Below are 15,955 nucleotides of genomic sequence, written 5' to 3'. Positions count from 1 at the left end.
AACGTGTGAGGCAAGTGTGAAGCAAAACTGACGGAAAAGAGCACTACTTTCGCCGTGCGTTGCATTCCCCTCGTAAGTGGTGAGTGTGTGCCACGCACACAGGAAGCAAGACAAACTCAAGAAATAAGTACAATCTCCACGGCCATCCCTCCTTGCAATTAGCGTCCCTGCTTAAAAGGACATCTCATGTGGCCCTTGCGACTCGCAAGGCAGACTTTCCTCTACCTCTACGAACTCCACGGCCTCCGCAACACCCAAAAATCGCAGAGGACGTACGATCATGAAAGTCGTGCGTCCGGTTGTGACCGAGGCTTAAATTAAACCTTTCATGCTGGCTTATGGGGATATTATAAATAAGGCGGACCAATATGATTGAGTTCAAGAAAAATTGGCCGATTTATTATAGACTTTGAAGTTTTATAAAACATCACATCAAACAATAAGTGAATGCAGCAACCGGTGGATAACGTGTATGTAGCCCATTGGGTTATTTTACAAAAGGGAATATTTTTCTATTTGCATTGTGATTTCACTTTTTTCATTTCAAGAATAAGCTTAACCTGCTGTCTTTTGATTAAAAAATGTATTTCGAGAAAAGGCCCCCATAAATGATTAACACTTGACCCTCTACATGCTAACTTATTGATTCAAATATAGAATACAGTCATTTAAGAAGGCTTGTTTTATAATAAGTATTGTAAAATATTATTCTGTGGAACGTCATATTCTATTCTGAACAACTATCTTCTGAGGCTTGGGGCTGCCATTTATTTCAAGCATCATAGGCTCGAAGTCCGGTTGGGCACCTGGCGGAAAGCTCACCTTAAACCGACGGAAAAACAATGCCTGGAAAAATATTATTGAATATTGATACTTGAATAATTTTAAAACATACAATATTTATAGATGAAAATAAGATGTAATATGAAGAAATATTGCAGAAAAAAAAGGAAAAAAACCCTTATGGGAAGATTCATTTCAAAAGTCCGAAAGCCACTTTAAATTAAAATAATGTAGTTTTTGTGCTATTTCATGTATATAAAGAAAACACTTATTCCACGAAATACATATACCGGTAATGCGTTGTAAACGTGCCCAATAGGTATTGTATAGAACATAATTTTTCTAGCTCCACCTACCATGGTCATGGTGATATTTGCCCTGGCAAGTGCTTCTCCCACGCATTTCCTCTTGCCACTGCTAAACGGCAGCCACGTCTTTTTGTCCAGTTCTTTCAAGCTACCATCTTTGTTTAAAAACCTCTCTGGCTTGAAAACTTCCGGCGATTCCCAGTTTTTCGGGTCATGGTGGATTGCCCATATGTTCGCATAAATAATAGTGCCTTTTGGGATATCGTAGCCACCTACATGTGGATTGATATAAACAGTGTACATGTAAACCGACATATCAATGATGCATTGCCAAGTATTCAAACCGCAATGGCTAAAATAAGTCTTCATATTATTATTCAGATGTGTAAAAGCATGGGCAGAGAAGAAAGTGCACGAATCGCTGTGCAATAAAAAAAGATTTAAAAAATGATACCCAAAGTAAAGAGAAATAACAAAACCTGCAGTGATATTTGAAACGTTCTTTGTCCTTTAAACTTCATATCACCCTGTATCACTTGCTTTCTAGGCTGTATGACGAATATTCGATATATATTATCACGATGGATCAGATGTAAAATCAGTAACTGTATTTTATATGCGAGCAAATGAAGTTGATACCTAACCTAATTTGGTGTCACGGAGCGTTCTATGACGTATACCCACTGGGGCTGCAGGACGCATTCGCAGTACCTCTCTCTGAACAGCTTCACAGTAATTCATCTTATTTTTGCAGTGACGGAGTTCGTCAAAGTCGTTTCCTATGTGTCAGGAGTGGGAAAACGGACATTTAGAATGTTTTACAATATGTGATAATCTTTAAAAGGACATTCACACAATATATATATAGTTCAGGCACACGATTTACCAAAACTGTGACAACAACGCAATGCGTTACAATAAAATAATATATGTAACTTTGACTTTGATCCGAGAAATGTCATAGATCAAGGTGGAATAGATATGACGTCTCAGCGGTCAAAAACCTATAAATATAGACTTCAATAACCACATGCATAGTAATGTTTACCCAAGCCGTCCAACTCCTTGTGTATCTTTGCCTGAACTTCCGGATTATCTGCCACATACATTATTATCCACTTCAGCGTGTCGGATGTGGTCTGGGTTCCAGCTACATGTACAACATATACATTTCAGCTTCTAAAAGACATCTTAATAGGCCCTACTCATAATATGGGTTTTACACTCAGCATCACATTACATGAAAAAACATTACATATGAGTTATATAAATCCAACAGACTATTTCTATTCCATAACCGACTAACATGACACGTTTATATATAGCACAAAATAAAGAAAGCAAAATTAGCTGGAAGTCACTGAAATTGATGTTCGTGTCTCAGGTTCACCGTGAAAGCGACCAACAACTTTCTACCCCATTTGGATACAACAAAATAGATCATAAAATTACGCGACAATGGTGAATTAACCACAGATAAAGCAGGTAGAGCTGTAAAACATCCTGGTTCTGTTATATTATAACTAATTCTTCGTTACATTTTATATTCAGCATACCAAGAAATATATCCATCATGGTTTGGAGGATTCTAGTGTCAGAAAGCGACTCCCTAACATTATCATCACTTTCATCTGTTAATTCTTCCTTCAACAGCAAAAGGTGGTCTGTGATGTCCCTCATGTTACCTTCATAATGAAAGGATGCCATAATTTAATTACAACTGCTGATCGAATATATATTCTCAATAAAAAGGTGTTGAGTACAAAACTCTATAAGGTATAGCTTTAACATTACATAAGTATGTATCAAGATAGTAAAACGATTCACCGGGGATAATCTCTTTCCTGATACCATAAAAAATGTTCAATACAAAAACAATCAATCCACACTACAAAATATTATGCATTTTTTATAATTACTGAGAAGGATACGAACCCTTATTTAAAGAAGTTTCGTGGAGTTCCAGTTGGACTTTGTGGAAGTCGATCAGTTCCTTCATCAGTCGTTTCGCCAAGAGAGATGATGGGATAGGCAAATGTTTCAAGAAGGGGATGACGTCAGAGGCAATGGGGCCTGAGAATAGTTTTCTGTTGATTTCCGCCAATTTGTCCTTCACGAAGACGAAATCTGGATCGTTGAGTTTGAAGCTGCAATATATATCATGCTTTAGTTTACAAAAACGTTATCTGGTGCCATGTGTTAACCCTAACGAAAAAGTCCTGTAGGATCCTATAAGATTCTATAGGATCCTACAGGAAATTGGCTCAATTTCCTATAGGATCCTATAGGATCTTATAGGACTTTTTCGTAAGGGAATTCATTTTGTTTATTCTACATAAAAGTTATTCATGTTAAAATGTACTGGTACACAAATATTTAAATGAACGTGGATGCTCATCAGGCAATGGGATGATGGTTTTCATAGGAGAAACAGTTAAAACTATAAATCGAGGTAAACTATCTTTTATGTATTAGGAAAGCATGTGATCCAGACAATAACCTACCCTTTCCCAAACGCCATTCTGCTCATGATACTGAACATAAGTAACCGAATGTGGACATCCATGTCAAAGGGCTCGGTCTCCTTTTCAATCAAGCTGGCAACTTCATCAAAAGCAGATCTCGTGAATGCTTCCAATTTATCACTTGCTAAGTAGGTCCTAAACGACGAAAAATAATGAGCGATCTTCTGTGACTTAAATAGGGTTTTAATTTACAAATGAAAATAGGTAGATGTGCAAATTAATAAAGTGTATGCTGTGTATGTAGGCATTAAGATGAATATTCATTAAACACACAAAGTGTAGACTCCTTATAACGGATTTATATTCAATATTATCAATGAAACAAAAAGGGTAACCAGCAATTTGATTGACGTCCTGAAAGCCTTTAAAGATATCACACGGGACCATACTCACAGAACATTATATCTGAATTCTACTTGTTGAATACTAGTAGTTAGAGATGTGTTTCTGTAGTTATATCCAGCTTCACAATACACGTGGCCGCTAATTAGCTTAACGTATACCTGAAAGCCTTCAAAGCCATCTGTCTCTGTAGTCTCCACACTGGACCATAGTCGGCAAATGCTATATCTCTGAATCCTTCAGTGGCAAGCTCAACTGAGAGAAAATAGGTCAAATGATATAACACACCATTCACTTTTATATTCCATGCTGTTCGATTTTAGATTTTGAATTGAAAGCTCTTTCCATTGTATTAGTTCCTCCATAATTAAATATGTACCAGAATAATCCTTTATATTGGAATATTAGGAGATGTTAAAAGCATTTAGGGTAGATCAGTGCTTACATGTTCTAGAATTTTCTAATAGTTTATAATCTATAATTTTATTTTTTATTAATTTCGTAACATTTGCATCAGCATGTGATCATTAAAATGTGGGTACAATGTAAATATTGAACAAAACTAAATGATATACTACATGATACGCTGTTTTGATTACAGGAAAAAATGTAAATAAAACTTAAAAAGTAATAATCACACTTCCAGCTCTCGTCATCTCTCCCCGCAAATATCTCTTTCTTCTCAACCATGGCCTCATGAACACTCTCCGCAGATTTTAGAACAACGAACAAGCGTCCAAACCCTGTAAACGAACATAATTAATATTAAAACTGTTAAAACTGAATGATGCATAGTTGATATAAATTTTAGGCTTCTGAAAAAATCAAAACACACAAAGTGTTATACGACTATATCACAATTTAATCAGAACATGAAAACTCAATAACCATACCATTTCAATATCTGAATCAAATGTAAATGTCAAAAAGTTTTGTTCAAGTACGGTTTGCTTGAACCCAAAAGTATTGTTTAGATATAAAAAGACAGATGCAAAGAAAAGTACCTAAATTAACAGTAAAAATGTCATCAAAGGACTCCCCGAGCTTGTTGAAGACAGCGTACCTTCGAGGTTCGTTTCTGAATTCTGGAATAATATTCAACTATTCAACTATATAGACACAAATGACACAGTGAAGCTGAGGGTAGGGTGAGTGCCCGCCGTGTGCCCCGCTTGCACCCCGCTCCCCTTCGTACTATTGCTGAATGAACATAAGGGTCATTTTGATAAACTCTCATTCCCTAAATACATAATTCACAAGACCAACGTAAGGACCCATCTGACTGGTATTTTTAACCTAATGTGATCAAAATAATGGCATTGAGCTCTATGCCATTGCTTGTTTATTTGCTCTGGTTTTCAAAGATATCTCACCGAAGTAGTGCCCCAGTATCGGCAGCTGTGGAGGTCCTGGCGGCAGTTTGTACTTCTTCCTCTGTAGATATGACATCACCAACAGGAATACCGCGCTCCCGACCAAGACGGTCTTCACAGTAACTAAACTCAACAAAGTCAATACGTACATCTTTCCTGAAATATTTGTATGCCACTTAAATACTGTGGTACTTCAATACATAAAGCAATGCGAGGCTACTTCATGCACTTATTGTATTGGTAGATAATTCATTACTTAGCAAGATGGTTTAAGAAAAATTGGTTTAAAATATTAACTGTTAACAAATACCATCTGTTTTTATGGCGTTGCAATGAGTTTGTAATCATTTTTAACTTCATGTTACAAAAGCAATGCAAACAGGCAGTTATTATTTATGACTTTGTATTTCTCATCTTTTAACACCCTTTTCTTGAAATCGAACTCATATAAAAATGAAATTGAAATATATATCCTTGAAAGGCACGAACGTTATTTCTTAACTGTCCATTTTTTTATACAAACTACACTCAATATTTACCCCGCAATGCCAACGTTGCATTCAAGTGCACGTCCCCAAGCCACCTGTTTCCAGTTCGCTCGTTAACTGCGCTCCAGTATTATCTGGGGCTGAGCTCCAGCCTGGGGTCTTGCCCTCAGGTTATTTAGATAAGTTGTATAACGTCACGTTCACATGTTCCTATGACAGATCCGCGACCTTCTTTTTGGCAGAGATTACACGCACTGGCTTGGTCCGACTTACACAATCAATTACAAGCTCAGCTCCTAGCAATCAATACAGGTACATGTTTTGTTTTTAATTACCTTTAACGAGTTTATACAGGTAATATCATGATTTTCTTTATTTTATCTATGTATATTTTATTTTTATTTATTTATTTATTTATTTATTTATTTTAACAGTAAAAAATCAGAACTTGCAAAGTGGGAGATCAGCTAACAACTCACCGTGTGCGACGGACTCTGGTCATAAAGTGTTTGTTGTTTAGTATAAAAACATACAGGGTATATTTGTGTGTAAGTGGGTACGTCGCACGTCCATTATCTTATGTACCAAATATATATAAAGCTGCAGGTCAATAACAAACTTAAATTCTGGTAATTTAGTAAATTGTTTATAAAGATACTTTTAATTAAGTCATTAAAAATCGTGTTTTACCTACATTTTGCCATGCCTCATAGAAATGTAATTACATACATGCTTAGTTTCTTTATTGTCAAACGTTTTGATTTTTTAAGCATCTGTCTGAAAGAAACTACGGAAAAATATTTCTTGTAATATTCTGAGGTATTTATGTAGGTGTTTTGAATATGAAATATTACTTTTAGTAAGCATTTGTATTTTAATACAAATAAAAATAAAAACCGTTTGCATTTGCATTTCACTTTCATTGATGTGGTATAAATATTGGTTATACGACACGCCGTACACTTTGTTGGGATTAAAAAAGAGAGGCATTTTTACAGTGAGTTTTAGTAAGGCCTAGATCTATGTTTCTAGAGTCCAAATATATGTGAAAGCATTCTCAATCTGGTAGCTTTTTATGTGCTATCACACATTATATTTTCAGATGGGGTTAGGGAAAAGATATTGCTTATACTATATCAGTATAGGGTAAAAGATATGTCAATGTATTATATATCATTATAGAGACAAGGAATGGGACATTTCATTTCAGAAGTCATAGATGCATGACAATTAGTCAAGGGCCAATGACAATGGGTCAGAGGTCACATTTTTATGACTTTTTCGTAAATTAGAATCAAAATATTTTTTTTAACATTGTTTGAATAAATGTTTTGGCATTTGAATGATTTGTGACCTGCTTTAGTCTTATACTTATGAAGAAAAATTGGATCTTCAAGTGTCTTATTTCAGAAAATTATGTACTTGAATGTGATCGTAGTACTAGTAGTCAAAATATGCCCTATTTGAAAGTGGGGGTAGGGGAGAGAAAGTGCTTACTACATCAATATGGTAAAATATATATCAATGTTTTATATATCATTATGGAGAAAGGGGATAAGACAATTAACTTCATAAGTCATGAATGGATGACAATTAGTCAAGGGTCATTGATAATGGAGAAAAGTTTAGAAGAGCTCATAATTTAGAGATCTGCAGTAAAGCAACTTTCATTTGTATAGATCCATAGAATAGTGAGTCAGCAAAGCATTCTGCGTGGATTTATTTTGGGTTGTGAGAGCTCACATATACTTGGTTCATCATACCTCAATCCGTTATTTTTGTCTTTTATTTCGAATCTTATGCAGGCTGGCATTCTTTTCTTAACAATGTAAGCAAGTTTTGCTCTGAGATGACTTAGTGGTTTGGGCACTGTTACACTGCCATCTGTTATCATCAATGTTTTAAAGCCTGTAATTTTCGTAGTACATTAATCGTCCACTGTGCTGCAGTGTTACGTAGACATCAGGTTTAAGATAAATTTCAAACATACAAATATCAAATGTTCTAAATTGCATGTGCAGAGCAACAGCATTGGGGTTTCATTCAATTGTCCGAATCGATTGTAAAAGTAAACAATGCTTTGTGTAATACCGCTCAGAGGGTGGCATCATAATCAACAGAATGTTTCTAAAAAGCACCCTATAGGTTCAATCATTGCCTGTAATCTTTGCACCAGATTGTTTTAAAACTATATTTATATTGAACTTCATTTTCTTTTCTGCACAATCAGCTTTTGTGGTTTCGGGCTGCAGGCTATCTCATACATCACTGGCTCGAAGTCCGGCTGGACACCTGGCGGGAAGCTCACCTTGAACCGGCGGAAAAACAACGCCTGTAAAAGAAATTGATAAATATACCTAACAATCATGAACAGAAACATAATATTACAATTACAATTCGAGGCGTACTGTCATTGTAAAAATTTATATCACCGTCAAGTTTTAGATTCGAGATTATCCAATGTGTAATACTCCTGTGTTAGTATAAGTATTGCTAAAGCCATTCACATTAATTGTGACTATATTACTACTAACAAGTAAGCCTCTTTTAACTTCCATACATATATGTACGTAATGACATAATAAAAAAACCTCCATGTCATCAATTACCATGATAATTGTATAAGAGGTCGTCCATATTTATCAACTTTTCTCATGTCTATACAAACTATACACTGGGGGAAGTGATAAATGTCCGCTTTACGCTTTTCAAATATTAATAAAAATGATGATGCAAATTGCTGTCAGAAGTCATCATATTTTAGCTTTTCACTTTGTATGCTATGAAGGGGGGGAGGGTCTGGAAAAACTCTACCCTTTGTAGACTTGTGAAAATGAGGATCAAAAATGGATGACCCCAAAGTGTCCAATATTGATAAAGTAATTGTTATATAATCCATGTTTCAATCTAGCACTATGTGAAAAGTGCCAATATGTATTCAACAGAAGGACATGCGTACAACTGTATAAAGCCCCTCTTACCATGATTGTCATAAGATTTGCCTTAGCAATTGCTTCTCCCACACATTTCCTCTTGCCGCTGGCAAACGGTAGCCATATTTTATGATCCACCTCTTTCAAACTGCCGTCTTTATTTAAAAACCTCTCTGGCTTGAAAACCTCTGGCGATTCCCAGTTTTTCGGGTCATGGTGGATTGCCCATATGTTCGCATAGACAAGAGTGCCTTTTGGGATATCGTAGCCACCTAGATGGTAAAACGACATATCTATGGTTCATTGGCGAACATTTTAACCAAACTGATTAAATATTCGTATACTAGAGACAGTAGAAAAAGGGCTCAGATTTTAATTCAGTTAAAAGATATGATATATGTCAAAAATAACTGAGTGGAATCCGCAGTTTGTAGTATTTGGCTTTGTGAAAGCATGCATATTGATTTTACTTTCATATGCAAGCAAATAAAGTTCATGTCCAACCTAGCTTGGTGTCACGGATTGTCTGATGACGTAAACCTGCTGGAGCCGCTGGGCGCATGCGCAATACCTCTCTCTGAACAGCCTCGCAGTAATTCATCTTGTTTCTGCAGTGACGGAGTTCTCCAACATCGTTTCCTGCAGGTTTAGTGTGGCATAACAATCATAAAATTGTTTTTTTAACAAAACACAACAGTTGAATAATAGACATACACACAATAACTGAGTGCGGATAAGCTAGCCCTTACATACCAGTTTATAGGCCTACTATTTTATGCAGAATTCAAGTACACCGTTTTCTAAAACTGCGAAATGCGTGCCTTTTCGGACAAAACACTTCTCTCTATATATTAGGATGGAATAGCGAGAGATGAATATTTACCTAAGCCGTCTAGTTCTTTGTGTATCTTTGCCTGGACCTTTGGATTATCTGCTACATACATAGCAATCCACTTCAGCGTGTCGGATGTGGTTATTGTTCCCGCTAGAATGCATAATTGCATATTTATTTTGGGTGTCACATTATAACTGAACAAAAATTAGAAGTGGGTTCAATTTCTATCCCATTTATTATTACCTATCAGAAGTGTATTATATAAAAAAAAAGAAACAATGGTTAAATAAAATGAGTTAATCACTGAAAATTTATCAAAATGGATTTTTCATTGACTTTTGTATATTCAAGGTAAAAACTAAGGTAGAAAAACATATTTCGCCTCTGGAAACAATAACCTTGTTAACCATAATTAGACGTCTTTTTTTCTTTATGACTACAATAAAGACAGATACTAAAGTTTGAGGTATGTATTCACCAAAGCTGTATCTTAGAAAGGCTTCTTAATCGCAACATCCTTTGGGTAACAAAGTAATTCAGCAATCGCGGTCATAGTCGACGTGGGTAATGTTATGTGTGATAATCGCTAAAGTATAAAATATTTCTTTAGATTGTTCAAACTGTGCTCTTATTTATAATGATATGCCCTTTCAACAATAGCTATAATCACAGTTATTACCAGTTATTACCAACGCTGTTGAAAAAAACTAAGCATTATGAATATGAGTGCAGGAAATAGCTGATGATAATTTTTCCTAAAGAATGTGCTATTTTGGGAATTTAACATACCAAAGAAAATATCCATTATAGTGTGAAGGATGCGGAGATCAGAAAGCGACTCCTTGACGTTGTCATCACTTGCAGCTGTCAGCTCCTCTTTTAGCAGCAAAAGGTGGTCCATAATGTCTCTTACGTCATCTTTAAATTTAAACGTGCCATCAAGTGATAACAACTGCTAGTTAGACGTGGTTTATAAATATAAATATATAAAGCTTATGTTAAAGTAGTCTGGGTTATACAGTAAATATGCACCAAGATAGTATAACTGCTGTCCTAATTAATATGATCACTTTCTGCTTTAATAAGAATGTTTCCATACAACAACATTCAATCATCTCCTCAATTAACGTATGTAAATTGTAATTTCTAAATATTTTGCTAACCCCTGTTTAATGTTGCCTTGTGCTCCTCCAGTTTGGCCTTGTGGAAGTCAATCAGTTCTTTCATGATCCGTTTCGTAGTGAGGGATGATGGGATAGGAAAATGTTTCAAGACAGGGATGACGTCAGCGGGAATGAGGCCTCCAAAGACCTTTTCATTGCTTTCGTCAACTTTGCTCTTCAGCCAAACAAATTCAGGCCCGTCAATTTTGTAGCTGGAAAGAATTAAAGTAGAAGGTCTTATAGTTTCCGACAAAATTTAGAAAGTTACAGATCTTCTTGCAATCACTCCTATAAAGATTCCAATCAATAATTATGTTCAATTCTTTCTCAAATGCCATTATTGATCAAGTGTTTCGATACAAAATCTAATCAGTGGATTACAAGATACAATTAACAAATTATATATATTTACTAAAGCAACTATATTGCGACAAAAAGTATTGAAGTATTTTTTTTTACATGGCAATTCCCAGTACATATACACAATCTACACTGCAAATAAAGCAAGTAAAGTGATTAGAGTTCACGCAAGGAGTCTTTTCATTTTTTAAGAAATGTACATGTTGATTTTCCACAGATTATTATGTGTTCCCTAAGATAAATTTTGAAAACGAATGTGTGTAAAGCATGTTATTTAGACATTACTGTACCTTTTCCCAAACGCCATCCTGCAGACAATGTTGAAGATAAGAAGTCGAATGTGGACATCGATGTCAAAAGGCTCGGTCTCTTTTTCAATCAAGGTGGCGACTTCCTCAAAAGCGGATCTCGTGAATGATTCCAATTTATCACTTGCTAAGTAGGTCCTGCATGTAAATGACGAAAACGATGAACTACCATATGTCGCTAAAACTGAAGTTCTGTTTTGTAACTTAACACTACAACCCAAGCTCCATCACGGCTTTTATCTGTATGTCCACGAAATATACTTAAGTACCATCTGTATATACGGTAATTTTTCTATCAAACAATTCGTGTGACCACTATTTTGATTAATATACCTGAAAGCCTTTAAAGCCATCTGTCTCTGTAGTCTCCACACTGGACCATAGTCGGCAAATGCTATATCTCTATATCCTTCGGTGACAAGTTCATCTGAAAAAAGTGAACAACTAGTAAATATAGGTAAATAATTTTCGGTCACACCAAATGAACAAACACTTATCTGGTCTGAAACTTACCAACTAACACACTATCCATATAATAATAATAATAATAATAATAATAATAATAATAATAATAATAATAATAATATTAATCCATCGAACTAAATATTGTTTTAAGTGATTTTTCTTCGACTTGACTCTAAATGTAGGCTATATTGTACGACCAATGGCATTTCATTGCATTACATCATCAAATAAGTATAATGCGTTTGAATTTCATTTTGGAACATAACATGTTCTGATGAAACTGCGTATTCTTTTTAATTCTTTTAAAATCTTATTCACATTTCCAGCCCTCATCATCTCTCCCCGCAAATATCTCTTTCTTCTCAACCATGGCCTCGTGAACAATCTCCGCAGATTTAAGAACAACGTACGATCGTCCAAAACCTGAAAATGTACTGATATATTATTGATATGAATTTTAATTTCTAGCCTTCTGAAATAATCTAAAATCCCTACAAGGTGATATACATTGCAAGCTATCCAAATACAGCAAAACTAAATATGCATACCATTTCAATATCTGCATCAAAATAAATGTTGAAGCGTTTTAAAAAAAGTATTCTATTTAAGTCAAGAACCATTGTTCAGATACAATTGCAGAAACAAATGAGTACCTAAATTAATCGTGAAAATGTCATCAAAGGCCTTCCCGAGCTTATTGAAGACGGCATACAGTCGACCATCGTTTCTGAAAGCTGAAATGGTATTCACATATTCTACAAACGCAAAGAAAGTATCTCCGAATCTGTCGGACACTTGATGGCCCGGTTTTTACTTGAACTTTGTCAAAACATTTTCAAAGTCTATTAACTGTATGATCAAAGTACTTACCAAGTATGTCAAAATGTTGAAAAAAGGTGAAGAGCTTCAATTCTCAAGAAATATGCAATCAAAAACGCTTTACAGGACTAAAGAATGAAAATAAATGATTATCACAACTACAAAATTATCAAAATCTTTTCCGGGACCTTTCGGCCATTAGGCCTATATACCCATGAATGCAGGGTGGATACTCTCAGGCCTGTTGAATACACGTTAGGCCACACTTTTTTATTTTTATGGATGACATTCTGCGCGCGCACCGATTTTCGTCCGTTCTCAAAAAAAAAAAAAAAAAAATCCCCCCCCCCCCTCCCCCAAGGAAGTCGGTTGTCGCAAACGTCGTTATTGAATTTGCCGAAAAATGCAATCGGCAATCCTCGGCTAATTCCGCAAGCTCCATACTGTCATTGTCGACTGCGGAGACATCCGAGTAGTTCCGAGTGCGGAAAATAAGCTTTCTGCGCATGCGTATTATCACCACGTGGAAATATGGCCGCTTTGCCGTCAAATTCATCTCTAGCATTAATTTTAAAATACACGACAATTAAAGTCATAAAGAGAACGGGGGCCGTCGTTTTGGATTAGTTTGCCATTGATATTGGACATGGAGATATCACCTTTTTACAATTATACGAAAGGCTGGCCGCGGCCAGCGATCATCGCCCGGAAAATTTCAGTGACATTCTGTCCAAAGCAGCACATAGGCCTACCAGTTTTTTTTTTTTTTTTTCTTTTTTTTTGTAGCGAAAAGAGGGTCGACAAGAACGTCGTGGTATTTGGTGGACTGAAAGTCGGACAGGCCACCCGATAGTTGGCTGCTACGTGTGAGTCGAAGTAGACAAAATGGCATCGACCGAAATTACCTTTTTTAGATTTGGTAGTAGGAAGCATAGGCCTATCTTTGCTTCATTTTTTTTAACAATTCTGTGAAGTGTTTACAATGCTTTAATTTTCTGAGAGTACAAATAAAGACACGCTGCTTATTTGATATTTGTTTTATTGATTACTATACCAACAGAATGCATGAAATAACCTTAAATAGATTTGGTAATATGCAGCATATATATATTCATGACTTTTTACCTTTCTACGAAGTAGGCCCTATTCACAATGCTTTAATATTTTGAGAGCATGGATAAAGACATGTTGTTAGTTTGATACGTGTTTCTGTGGTAAATTAGTGTTTCCAGCTGTGTACTGAAAACATAACTTTTCTTCAGCAGTTTTTTTTTTTTTTTTTTTTGGACTGTTTTTTTTTTTTTTTTTTCGCCCGCTCGCACCGATTTTGGGGTCCCCAGAGGATGTCATCCATAAAAATAAAAAAAAGTGTGGCCTTATTTATACAAGTTATTTTATGACGGACACTGAAGAAACTCTCTCAAAAAAGTTTTTACAAATTTTATTCGTACACATCGGTTTTTGCTTTGTTCATCTTTGGTTGGCATTTTTAAGTCTGTTCTAATCACAAAAAAAAGACGGTCATCAACTTTATTCTCCATCTAATTATGTATTGGTCTGGTTACCAAAGATATCTCACCAAAGTAGTGTCCCAGTATCGGCAGATGAGGAGGTCCTGGCGGCAGTTTGTACTTCGTCCTCTGTAGATATGACATCACCAACAGGAATATCGCGATCCCGACCAAGACGGTCTTCACAGTAAGTAAACTCAACAAACTCAGAAGGTACATCTCTCCTGTGTGCTATCTCCTGGAATAAATTCTTTAAAGGTAACTTATGTTAAATTCCTTAAAAGGCCTTTTATTCATTTAGTGCATGTCGAACAAAATGCCAAGCAAAATTTACAAGGACAAATTTAACAAAGTTGATTTCATTACTTTAGTGGTAAAGCCTAACTTTCGCTGTCAGTTCTGGACATAGAATTCATGAATAAACTAGATGGATAAAGAAATATAAATTTTGAATGTTGCAATATGTTATAATTATAAGAAGGTTTTAAAAACTTAAATAAATGTTGTTAGGCATTATGTTCTATGTTCTTTCAAAACCTATTTACCTATAATCGAACTCATTTACATATATCCTTGAAAGCTTTAATTTCCTCCGCCAAGGATTTAGTTTGTTTGTTAATTTGTCTGTCTGTTAGCAACATTATACAAAAATCTATGGACTAGTTTTGAACTGTTCATGATAGGTACGAAATTTGCTAAGCTAAAGGTGATCAGATTCTGATGATGACCCATTAATTAACCAATATTTAATTAAAAGTTGATTACTTGTCTTGACGGAGGTCTGCATTCTGTTAGCGCTTTTCTAGTTTATTTATATATACAAATATATATATACAAACCTTCCTTTGCTTACGTTGCCTTCAAGTACACGTCTCTGTCACGACAGTCCGCCGCCTGTTTGCCGTGTAACACTCCCTGTGCTACAGTATTATTCAGGTCCTAGCTGTCTGGGGGCCTTGTCCTCAAGTCATTAAGATAAGTTACGTAACGACAGGTTGAAAAATTCACATGCTACTTTTGCGCGCCGTTGCTAGGTCAAACTTGCAGGCCTAGTTACAAGCTTAGCTCCCAGCAGCATTATACATGATTCGTTTTATTAATCTAATTTATACTATCGTTAGTTTTCATTCTTTCTATTTCTATTTTTCTTCATCTATCATTTTATTTTACAGTAATCGACCCACTAGTAGTTCAAACCTTGCGGAAGTGGTACATCAGCTGATAATTTACTGCGTGAGTCGAAATTTGGTAGTAAAGTGTTTGTTTCGATAAGAGTATACGTTTACTTAGACTAGGCTCCCATGCCTAGATCGACCTAACTGGATCGACCCATCTCCAAGAGGTTTCTCACTAAATTGTTTTTAGCTTAAACGGCTTATATGTCTGGCACGCCTTCTGAAGCCGCTAAACGATAGTAAATTACCCTCTAACAGTTTCAGTGGGCGTGCGAGATATCTAAGCCGCTTAAGTTGATAGCAATTTAGTGAGAAACCCCTTGGAGATAGATTGATCCAAAGTTAGTACGATAGTCTCTGGGAATGGTCTCTTATATCCCTTGTACATGATATTGTATGCCCATGATCTTCTGTCCCAAACAGGCCTTCATAAAGCTGCAGTTTTTTAGACAATCAAAAATCCTGGCCCTTCACCAAAGGGCCTCTGTCGCAAGATTGTCTCATTGAGAGTAAACACATTAAGTGTATTTTAAGTAGGCCTATTATTACGTTAGATGTTTATTGTTA

The 15,955-nt window shown here is 35.7% G+C and overlaps 2 protein-coding genes across 2 annotated transcripts; both read right to left on the bottom strand.

The window, feature by feature from the left end:
- Positions 1-372: 372 nt before the first annotated feature.
- LOC106160630 (cytochrome P450 1A1) lies at positions 373-5,991 on the bottom strand. The gene is made up of 12 exons (XM_013537280.2): positions 5,871-5,991; positions 5,332-5,487; positions 4,963-5,043; positions 4,597-4,701; positions 4,120-4,213; positions 3,596-3,751; positions 3,027-3,238; positions 2,648-2,776; positions 2,140-2,241; positions 1,736-1,870; positions 1,140-1,363; positions 373-846 (listed from the first exon to the last, which is right to left on the bottom strand). The coding sequence occupies exons 2-12, from the start codon at positions 5,480-5,482 to the stop codon at positions 721-723; spliced, it is 1,515 nt and encodes a 504-aa protein (XP_013392734.2). The 5' UTR covers positions 5,483-5,487; positions 5,871-5,991; the 3' UTR covers positions 373-720.
- Positions 5,992-7,587: 1,596 nt separating this feature from the next.
- LOC106160629 (steroid 17-alpha-hydroxylase/17,20 lyase) lies at positions 7,588-15,146 on the bottom strand. Its single transcript, XM_086996452.1, has 12 exons — positions 15,053-15,146; positions 14,282-14,451; positions 12,537-12,617; positions 12,202-12,306; positions 11,752-11,845; positions 11,401-11,556; positions 10,751-10,962; positions 10,377-10,505; positions 9,636-9,737; positions 9,257-9,391; positions 8,801-9,024; positions 7,588-8,151 (listed from the first exon to the last, which is right to left on the bottom strand). Exons 2-12 carry the CDS (start codon positions 14,430-14,432, stop codon positions 8,026-8,028), a joined length of 1,515 nt encoding a protein of 504 aa, XP_086852578.1. The 5' UTR covers positions 14,433-14,451; positions 15,053-15,146; the 3' UTR covers positions 7,588-8,025.
- Positions 15,147-15,955: the final 809 nt, after the last annotated feature.

The sequence above is a fragment of the Lingula anatina genome, chromosome 10 (genome assembly GCF_051362555.1).
Source record: "Lingula anatina isolate TDL-2025a chromosome 10, LinAna3.0, whole genome shotgun sequence".
Classification (NCBI taxonomy): Eukaryota; Metazoa; Brachiopoda; class Lingulata; order Lingulida; family Lingulidae; genus Lingula; species Lingula anatina.
Note: the sequence above shows the minus strand (reverse complement) of the source record. Positions and strands in the feature narration are given on the sequence as shown.

Coding starts and splice junctions, on each gene's coding strand:
- LOC106160630 (XM_013537280.2), bottom strand. CDS start 5,482: ATGTACGTATTGACTTTGTTGAGTTTAGTTACTGTGAAGACCGTCTTG. Junction 3,752..4,119: donor ATGGCTTTGAAGGCTTTCAG/GTATACGTTAAG, acceptor TTCGTCGTTTAG/GACCTACTTAGCAAGTGATA. Junction 847..1,139: donor CAAATATCACCATGACCATG/GTAGGTGGAGCT, acceptor ATATTTTTCCAG/GCATTGTTTTTCCGTCGGTT.
- LOC106160629 (XM_086996452.1), bottom strand. CDS start 14,432: ATGTACCTTCTGAGTTTGTTGAGTTTACTTACTGTGAAGACCGTCTTG. Junction 12,618..14,281: donor GATACTGGGACACTACTTTG/GTGAGATATCTT, acceptor ATACCATTTCAG/CTTTCAGAAACGATGGTCGA. Junction 10,506..10,750: donor CAAGGCAACATTAAACAGGG/GTTAGCAAAATA, acceptor TTAAATTTAAAG/ATGACGTAAGAGACATTATG.